The sequence below is a fragment of the Wolffia australiana genome, chromosome 4 (assembly GCF_029677425.1).
Source record: "Wolffia australiana isolate 7733 chromosome 4, ASM2967742v1".
NCBI lineage: Eukaryota > Viridiplantae > Streptophyta > Magnoliopsida > Alismatales > Araceae > Wolffia > Wolffia australiana.
The window spans coordinates 22,452,759-22,462,913 of NC_135838.1; the positions used below are offsets into that span (position 1 = coordinate 22,452,759).

Below are 10,155 nucleotides of genomic sequence, written 5' to 3' on the forward strand. Positions count from 1 at the left end.
AACGCAAATATTTTATTCAATGAACTTAAATAAACATGGCAGTGTGATTGGCTTGACGGCCACATAATATCCATCACCATCTGCTCTTATCTACCCATTCACAACAGTCCATGTATGTCTCTCCATCCACATCCCTCGCTTCCATAAAATTAATACAACTGATCCATCCATCAATCATCATCATTCGCCACACCAACTTATTCCATTCATTTATATTTATGGGTTATTTCATTTATCTATCTTAATTAGCATCTTCCACATCTCATGGTATTTATAATTTATAAATAGGTCCTCCCATCTCTTAATCACCTCAAAAAGGGCATTTTAAATCCTAATATCATTAACTTGTAGAGATAACATTTCTTCATCACTAACTAGTCAAATTCTTTTACCCCAAATTTGAGTTCGTCAGTCCTATATGGACCTATATCTGTGACAAATTTTATTAGGAACTATAATTTTTCAGTCCTATATGGATGCCTATAAGTGACTGATTTGAGAGTCCATGTTAAATAACAAATCTAAAACTTTTGATACCTTTAAGAAGTCCATGCCCTTGTTAGACATGCTTTAAAACAGACGCGGGAGGCGAGTTCAAAAAACTCTAGGGAATTCCCAAAGAATTGTGATGAACATGGGATTTCTTGAAAATTTGCACCTTTTATTCTATCTAGTCAAATGGGTTGGTTGAAAAAATAAACAGAACAGTCTGTTCATGTGCGAGGATGAGTTACAATATTTCCGGGAAGAAGGTGACCAAGAGGACACAGGGAGAGACCCCAAAGCTGATGACCTTGTGCCTTTATAATTGAACAAATCAATCCCTAGAAACGCGGTCCATGGTGTCCAATGGCCACGACGCACCAATCCAACAACCACAAAAGTCGAGGCTAGTCGTGACAAAATTCCTAAAAAAAAATTTGAAGTATAAGAAGCCATGTGAAACTTAGGGGAGTAGATGTATGCCCACCACATCTGGAGAGAATGAGAACAATGACAACAGGGGACCATCAGCATATACATATATATCTCTCTAAAACTACCGTTATGGCCAGCAGTTAGCCACCGACTTCTGGATGAGATGACAGCGGAGACTGGGCCCCACCGTGATGATGAGATGTAACCGGACCGCTCTCCTATTGGGCCTCAGAAACCGGGTCCATTTGGGTTGGCCGCCCCCCAGGTCAACGGTGACGTGGACTCCTCGGAGTCGCACGTGAGAACTCCCCCCGTCAAGTCTCTCCAACGTGCGGCCACGTCACCGCTCGCGCTACTAGTTTTGAGGGTAGAATTTGCGATCCACCCCTCAAAAAAACAATTAATTACTTTCGGAACGGGCTCCACGCTACTCTTAACGCGGCTTGACAATTGACATCTTCTCTTCTTCTTCGTCTTCTTCCTCGCCCCTTCCTGCGGAAAGTCAAGCCTCGGCTGTTCTTCGTCTTCCTCCCCCGAACGATCGAGGAATCGGCGAAGAAGACGCGATCAATCGCCGGAAGCGCGGCTAGAACATGTTCGACCTCCGACGGAAGCATGCCGTGGTGGAAGGGCCGATCGCGATCTGACTCCTTCCGATCGCCGCGCGCCGCGTCGTCTTCTCCGCAGTGCTCGTCTTCCTCGGCGCCGTCTCCGCGGCGAAGCCGCCTGGAATTCGCCTGGCCATGGCGCGAATCGCCGGGGAATCAGCTGCCCAAGTCGGCGCGGCCGGGGAAGCTCCGGCAGCTCGAGATCGCCGACGGCGACGACGGATTGGTGTCGAGATCGGCGAGTAGCCTGGAATCTAGCCCCGCTTTGGCCACGGCGGCGCCGCCGAGGCCGCTCCCCCTGCCTCTCCCTTCGCCTCCCGAGTCCTCGTCTTCTCCCTTGGCCGAGCGGCGAGGGCACCGGACGAGCGCGGATTACGTCAATCTGTGGACCGCCATAGCCGAAAAAGGGGGAAAAATCAAGGATGCCGAGGATACCGTGACCTTCAGAGTGAACGCGCCGCCGCGGAGCGCGCCGACGAGCGGCTTCTCCAGCCCCGTGCTCAGCCCCCGCCGGATGAGCTCCGGCGATTTCTTCTCCCTCCGCTGCCCAGCCGCCAACTGGTCCGGCGGCGAAGCCCCCTTCTCCGGCGACTCCGCGCTCATCTCCCTCAGCCCGGATCAATCCCCGCGGCTCAGCCCCACGATGCGTAGCCCCGGCGCGAGATCGAGAAATCCCAGCGGTCCGTCGTCCCCGCTCCACCCCATCGACGGCAAGGATGGCGCTGCCGTTCATCCTCTTCCTCTCCCCCCCGGCGGCGCCGCTTATCCACCGCCGAATCAGTGGCAGAAGGGCAAACTCATCGGAAGCGGCACTTTCGGCAGCGTTTACGTGGCCACCAACAGGTGTTCGTCGGCGATTCTTCTTCAGCTCAACCGGGCCAAGGTTTTGATGAAATTCTTTGATCATGAACAGGCATACCGGCGCTCTGTGTGCGATGAAAGAGGTCAGCCTCGTCTCCGACGACCCCAAGTCCTCGGAATCCATCAAGCAGCTTGAGCAGGTTCGTTTCCCTGGTTGATTTTCACTTCCCCAATCTTGAAAGATTGTTTATTTTATACGCTGTGAGCAGGAAATTAAGGTTCTGAGTCAGCTGAAGCACCAGAACATCGTCCAGTACTACGGAAGTGAAGTGGTGATTCATGATTCCTCGACCCTTTACCTGGGATGTAGTTTTTTCAGCTGGAATGTGTAATCAAATGAATTTTTCGATTTGATTGCAGATCGGCGATCGGTTCTACATATTCTTGGAATACGTTTACCCTGGTTCGATCAACAAGTATGTGCGAGAGCACTTTGGAGCCATCACGGAGTCGGTTGTCCGGAATTTCACCCGCCATATTCTCAACGGGTTAGCCTATCTGCACAGCAAGAAGACCATGCACAGGTTTAGTCAAATTTATCCACCGGGAATGAAATTTCAAATATGCTTGTTGCTTTAATTCTCCATAAAATCTGGGCAGGGACATCAAGGGAGCGAATTTACTTGTAGATTCCTCTGGCGTGGTGAAGCTTGCAGACTTTGGAATGGCGAAGCATGTAAGCTAACTGCTGACTACCCATATGTATCTATAATTTAATGCGCGGTTTCTTCTTTTTGGCAGCTTACCGGGGAGAAGGCTGTGCTTTCTCTCAAGGGGACGTCATACTGGATGGCTCCAGAGGTACTTGACTTACAAGGAAATGTGCTTGAATGGGTAATCTTCAACCGTTGGTTTTTTTTTGTCTGTGGGGGCAGGTGGTGCAGGCGATGTTGAACAAGGATAGAGGGTACGATCTCTCGGTGGACATATGGAGTCTGGGTTGCACCATCATCGAAATGTTCACGGGTAAACACCCATGGGATGGCTTCGAAGGGGTGAGCACTGAGCAGGCTAAAAAAATGCGCGTCAGAAAATGATTTTAATGAAGAAAAAGAAGATCTTTGAACCTGTTTATTCATTTTTTATTTTTTTGGGAAAATGATGATCGCAGGCGGCGGCCATGTTCAAGGTGCTGAGAGATTCGCCGCGCATTCCGGAGGCGCTGTCGGCGGAGGGGAAGGACTTCCTGCGGTGCTGTTTCAGGAGGAACCCTGCGGAACGGCCCACTGCGGCCCAGCTTCTGGACCATTCTTTTGTCAAGAACCTGCACCACCACGACTCCCCGGCTCCCTCCCTCTCATCAGTCTCTACTGTTGTGGACCTCCCTCCGGTATGCAAATCTCTCTCTCTCTCTCTTTACTGTGGACCTCCCTCCGGTACGCAACTCTCTCTCTCTCTCTCTTAATCCTCTGTATAACTCTCTCTCTCTCTCTCTTACATAATCCTCTGTATAACTATCTCTCTGTAACATAATTCTCTCTATACCTCTCTCTCTCTCTCTCTTACATAAACCTCTCTATGACTTTCTCTCTCTCTCTCTCTCTCTTACATAACCCTCTCTATGACACACACTCTCTCTCTCACATAACCCTCTCTATGACTCTCTCTCTCTCACACACATAACCCTCTCTATGACTCTCTCTCTCTTACATGACCAGCTCTATGACACTCTCTCTTACATAACCCGTGCTATGTCTCTCTCTCTCTCTTACATAACCAGCTCTATGACACTCTCTCTTACATAACCCGCTCTATGACTCTCTCTCTCTCTCTCTCTCTCTCTCTTACATAACCCTCCCTATAACTCTCTCTCGCTTAGGGATCGGGGATTCAGACAGATCGTTGGAATGTTCGATCGGATCAGGCATTCGAACAAACGAATCCAAACACCGATCTGTCCAGTTCAGATCCGATCCGAACACGATCTGCGCGTCTGTTTGGATCGGATTGTTTGAACAAGATGGCTGTGAGGATCGAATGTTCGAATACGACCTGATTCGAACACGATGTTTGAATCGGATCGAATTGAATGTTCGAATACAGCGCCGGCCAGCGGCCGCCCAGCGCCGGTCAGCGGTCACCAGAACCGACCAGGGGCGGCCAGCGGCCGCCCAGCGCCAGCTCCAGCCAGTGGCCACCAGCGTCGCCCAGAGTCCCCCAGCCCCGGCCAGTGGCCGCCGGCGACCGCCAGAGAGAGTCGCTGGCGCCCGCTGGACATTTGTTCTAACTTGTCTGAACAGTTCGAAGAAGTGGCCGATCGAACCAATTTGTTCGTTCGAAACTTTCGATCGAACACGAACAAAGGGTCTGTTCGATCGAAAAATTCGAACAGATCAGTTCGCACAAGCATTTGTTCGTTCAAATCTTTCGAACAAGATTCGAACGATCCAATCCGATCTCTCTTACATATCCCTCTCTATAACTCTCACTCTCTCTTACATAACCCTCTCTTTAACTCTCTCTCTTACATAACTCTCTATATGACTCTCTCACATAACCCTCTCTCCGTACACTCTCTCCCTCTCCCTCCCTCACAATAACTCCATTCTATATAAATATATCTTTTACCTATGTAACTCAACCTCATAGATATCTCTCTCTAATCCTCTTTCTCTCTCCCTTACATTTATTACTCCTCTCTCTCTCTCTCTCTCTCTAGTTTTTACCTTCTCCATCCAGCTTGAGCATCGTCGTCATCGTTGACTTTCATGTGGTCAGGAAACGAGGCGCAGCAAGAGCGACAGAGAGGGGCGAAAACCGAAGACCCAGGACGGGTGAGCAAATCCCAACTCCTCTGCTGATCTTCCACGCGTCCATCCCTGCCCGGCCCCTTGGTTTGACCATTCTTGGTTTCTTCTGCAGGCAAAGCGGCTGGTCCAAGTCTCAAGCTCCCGCGTTGACCGGGTGGGACCCACGTCTCTCTCCACGGTCAACTCTGCAGACCGTCCTCCGCTTGTCTCCCCCTCGCATTGCTCAAATCCCCCTCGGTCCTCTGGCCCGCCGAAGGACCGCCGACAAGGAAGCTGCTCTCTTCTCTCCCCGGGAACAAGACCTTCAAGTATGATCTGATCTGATCTGGTCTGATCTATGCTGTCTGATCGTCTGATCCTTGAGCCTCCCAGTTTCCTGATTTTCACTCCCCTTGGCCATCGCTTCTTCGCTTGTTCCTGTCCAGCGAACTTCCGACGGTGCATCAGTTGGTCAATAAAAATTGGGCGACTTTTTTTATCACTCTAATTTTGTGGTAATACGAGGAGGAAACGCTGGAAATGGTTTCGGATATTATGACTCAGTTTGAAACTCAGGTGGAGTGAAGCAGGAGAAAAAAAACAATTTTCTCAGGGGTTTGCAGCCCTTAATAAGGATTCTAGTTCTTCTCTCCGCCGCTCCAGTTCCTGCATTTTAGCATTCGAGTTAAATTGAAATAAAATTCTCAGTTGGCAGGAAAGAAACCGAGTCGTGAATAATTTCACTTAGAATCTACGAATCAATGTCTCCTAGGCAAGCTGTGCGGTGTGAATATTCGCACCACTTGTGCGATGTCTGGGGTGAAATTCGCATCACACATTGCACAAATTTTTCACAAATGATTGGAAGAGGGGCGAGTGGGATAGCCAGAGATAAAGACGAGTAAGCGAGAGAAGAAATATTTGAAAAAAGGGAGAGAAATAGAGAGAGAAAAAGAGAGAGGCGTGAGTGTGAGAGAGAAAGCAAGAGGGAGAGGAGAGAGGAGTGCACAAGAGAGAGAAAGCTAGAGGGAGAAGAGAAAAAGGAGTGAGCCATAGAGAAAGAAAGCGAGAGGGAGAGGTGAGAGGAGAGAGGAGTGCACAAGAGAGAGAAAGCTAGAGGGAGAGGAGTGAAAGAAGCGAGCCAGAGAGAAAGAAAGCTAGAGAGAGAGGAAAGAAAGGAGCGAGCCGGAGAGAAAGAAAGCTAGAGGGAGAGGAGAGAGAGAGACGGAGGAAGAGAGAGGAGAGAGCGAGAGAGAAAGCTAGAGGGAGAGGAGAGAGAGAGAGAGAAAAAGAGGAGTGAGAGAGAGAGAGGGAAAGAGAGGGAAAGAGAGGAGTGAGAGAGAGAGAGAGACTGGGAGAGGAGCGAGTGAGAGAAAGCTAGAGGGACAGGAGCTAGCAAGATAGTGAGTGGGGGAGAGAAGAAGAGCGAGGGAGAGAAGAACAAATAATTTAAAATTCTTTTTAACAAATTTCGCACAGAATTGCATATTCGCACCGCACAGGCCTCTGCACGGTGTGCATTGAGATTTTTTGGGCGGGTGTGCGATGTGCGGTTTGGAATTCGAATAGGACCAAAGCGGAGAAGGCGTAAATAGATTGCTTCTTGAATTTAATTTTCAAAAAAATATATGCACTAGAAAAAAACATATTATTTGGTTTTGGTTTTGGTTTGTACCTCCAGGTCTTTCGCAACCTGATCTGCTGAGAACTCATTTTTCTCCCGTGCCCGCTTGAGAACCCCAATGCAAAGTAGCCCCTGTAGAATCAAATACCCCGTTAAATACCCATTGAAATAGGAAAAAAATCATTCAAAAAGAATCACAAATTATCTTAAGCCACGCCAATAATAAAATCCCGTGATCTGTATTTAACTAAGGGAATTTAACACCCTGCAGGCTAGAACTTTCAAAAATTGGCAGATCCATGACAAACTTTGAATTTGCCATCCTACAGTCCAGATTTTTTTAAACTGCCAGATCTAGGACGCGTATCTGACGTGGACACCGCCTGCCTGCCAGGTGGAATCCGGAGAGTCCACATAAGACGGGATTCCACCTGGAAGCCAGGCGGTGTCCACGTCAGATACCCGATTTCTTACGCGGATCGAAGGGAGAAGGGAGAAGGGAAAGGGAAGGGGAAAGGGAAGGGAAAGGAAGGCCTCCGCGGGAAGATTTCTGAGGCTTGCCGGAGGCCTTCCCGAGACGCCCCACACCAGGCCTCCGGAAAGGCCTCCGGCGACCTGGGAGGGCCTCCGGCACCAGGCCTCCGGGGGGCCGTAGGAGGCCTTCACGATTCCTCCGGCAGATCTTTCTCCGGAGAAGAGAGAGTGTTCGGCAGTTCATGCTAAAGCACAAAAAAAACTCATCTTTTATCAAGACAACGAGCTCTTTACATCCTTTGGTAGGTTCCTCGCCAACCAGTGAAAAAAAAGAAAACGAGGTAACAGACTGCAACGAGCAACTATCCGCTCTAATCTCCGCCGCTTCCACTCTTCAAAGATCGAGGGCAAGGCGAGAGAGGGTCCTTGCCCATTGCCAACTCCCGACTACACCTACAGAATCTAAGTAAAAGACACCGACTGCTTCCCTATTCACAGCGAGGCTCAGCCAACGACGGGTTTCATGCGCCGGCCTTCTCCGGAGAAAGATCTGCCGGAGGAATCGTGAAGGCCTCCTACGGGCCCCCGGAGGCCTGGTGCCGGAGGCCCTCCCAGGTCGCCGGAGGCCTTTCTGGAGGCCTGATGTGGGACGTCTCCGGGAAGGCCTCCAGCGAGCCTCAGAAATCTTCCCCGCCGGATGCCTTTCCCCTTCCCCTTTCCCTTCACCCTTCTCCCTTCGATACCCGTAAGAAATCGGGTATCTGACGTGGACACCGCCTGGCTTCCAGGTGGAATCCCGTCTTACGTGGACTCTCCGGATTCCACCTGGCAGGCAGGCGGTGTCCACGTAAGGGTAGGCGTCCTAGATCTGGCAGTTTAAAAATATCTGGACTGTAGGATGTCAAATTCAAAGTTTGGCATGTATCTGCCAAACTTTGAAAGTTCTGGCCTGCAGGGTGCTAAATTCCCTTTAACTAATTAACTGGGACGAGATCAGATGATAAGAAAAGCTCGTCGGCAATCGGTTAGCCATATTCTGAGCTTACTGATATCACATAGGTCAGGCCGCAAGCAAGAAGAATGTAACTGCTAAGTTGTTGAAACAGTACTAAATCCTTCCTTTTTCCGCTGAGGTCAGGAAACGCGCGAGTCATTACTGCAACACTGAAAGAGGAATGATCGAAAATAATTTCAATTGAGTTTTTTTCTTGTATACTTCAAGAGAAATAGCTTTCTTCAGGACTCGAACGCAATTACACAGAGGAGGAAACAATGAACAAACATTTAAATCAAAAAATGCGTACAAGATTTGAAGCATTCCTCTGCCAGCCCAATATTGAAGCACCTACAGAATTCAATGACAAGTGTTTTTTAGGGGAGGATTACACCTCATAGAAATCAAGTGCCGAAGTATCCGGTTAAACCAGATCAAAATAAACGTGGAAGCCATACCATCCAAAACTTCATGATAAAACTCCACTCCGTCTCTGCAACGGCCACGAACAGCGCAAGGACAATAGCGTAGCATCGAAATATACCATCGAAAATCTTCGAGATTTAAGAATCGCTGATTAGGAAAAGCCCCAGGCAGATAGATATATCAAATCTAATTGAGAAAAGTTCGTGATGCTCACATTATTGCCATTCTTGAACGATTGGATAGCCGAAATGACGTTAACGGCAACGCAGAGAAGCGACGCAGCGGCCGTCAGGAAGCTGAAGAACCCGCAGATAATGAGCAACGGATCGGGGCTCCGAGAACGCGATCTCACCGGGAGGAGAGGAAGACGAGGCGGAGAAGACGACGACGAGGACGAAGCCTGCTGCGATGCGGATCGCTCTCCCCTCCCTGCTGCGTTTGCCATAGCTGATGTTCTAGTCTTCGAGAATGGCGGACCGTCAAGAACGATTTCTACTTATTTCTTCAAATTTGCTTGAACGAAAATATATCTAGTTTAACTTAGAGATTCACTTTTTAAAAATTTCAGAGACTCTAGTTAAGAGATGCCGAATATATTTATTGGATTCTATAAGGTTTGTAAATTTCCTTTAATGAATTAATGAATATAAAAATTATGTTTTTGTCAGCTATGTTGACTTTTAAACATGCACGAAAAACAAATAAAATTTTGAGAATAGACTGGTTTAAAATAGGGCAAGAACAAAATAGTGATCGTGACTCCTAAAACTTTAAGTTTTATCTACGTGAGATTTGTTTTTAAAATTCGAAAAGAACGTAAATAAGATTTTTTTGAAGAAATAAAAGTAAAATATGTTGAGGGTATTTAAAGGATTTTATAAGGATGATAGATGTTATTTATGAAGCTTTCAATGAATAAACGAAATTCTGTTTTTGTCATCTACGTTTACTTTTAGTGATGGACGGAAAACAAATGAAATTGCATGGATCACAAAAATAGATTAAAGCAATATCTTGTACCTTATTAGCTCAAGGGGGACTCAGTGCGTTTGATATTTCATTTTAGTCATATATCTATGGCAAAATGATATGCATCTTGAAAATAAGATGCACATTTGTCATATCTTGGACTGATTCTCAGGAAACTAAAACTCAAAGACACATCAACATAAATGGAAGGACCACCATTGACGACTTGGACGGCGAAAGTGGCGGGGACTACGCACATGGCTAGTACTCAATCCCTCCCCAAGATCACACTTCCCCCACTTTATAATGACACGACCCCAAAGCGGGTTACATTAACTCGGAGGGGGTGAGAGTTGTCGCCTTCTCTAAAGAAGAGGTCTCGCGAATGGCTGCACCATTTACCTACACCTTGATAGGGCGATTCACGATGAAGCGCCCACGTATTGACGACATCATGAGGGTCTATGTAGCGCCTAGGTACTTCATCGGTCCGACAGTTATTGGAGCACGCAACCATCGGAGTGTCTTCATTCGCTTCGAACAGGAAGCAGA

The 10,155-nt window shown here is 48.0% G+C and overlaps 2 protein-coding genes across 2 annotated transcripts; one reads left to right on the forward strand and one right to left on the reverse strand.

Moving 5' to 3' along the window:
* The first annotated feature begins 1,376 nt into the window (after positions 1 to 1,376).
* MAPKKK5 (mitogen-activated protein kinase kinase kinase 5) lies at positions 1,377 to 5,618 on the forward strand. Its single transcript, XM_078574453.1, has 10 exons — positions 1,377 to 2,369; positions 2,440 to 2,527; positions 2,597 to 2,659; positions 2,748 to 2,911; positions 2,988 to 3,063; positions 3,129 to 3,188; positions 3,263 to 3,382; positions 3,499 to 3,717; positions 5,106 to 5,161; positions 5,250 to 5,618. Exons 1-10 carry the CDS (start codon positions 1,534 to 1,536, stop codon positions 5,449 to 5,451), a joined length of 1,884 nt encoding a protein of 627 aa, XP_078430579.1. The 5' UTR covers positions 1,377 to 1,533; the 3' UTR covers positions 5,452 to 5,618.
* Positions 5,619 to 5,644: 26 nt separating this feature from the next.
* Positions 5,645 to 9,121, reverse strand: LOC144702418 (vacuole protein). The gene is made up of 6 exons (XM_078574454.1): positions 8,849 to 9,121; positions 8,667 to 8,762; positions 8,519 to 8,559; positions 8,261 to 8,378; positions 6,792 to 6,872; positions 5,645 to 5,782 (listed from the first exon to the last, which is right to left on the reverse strand). Exons 1-6 carry the CDS (start codon positions 9,077 to 9,079, stop codon positions 5,726 to 5,728), a joined length of 624 nt encoding a protein of 207 aa, XP_078430580.1. The 5' UTR covers positions 9,080 to 9,121; the 3' UTR covers positions 5,645 to 5,725.
* Between the last annotated feature and the right edge of the window lie 1,034 nt (positions 9,122 to 10,155).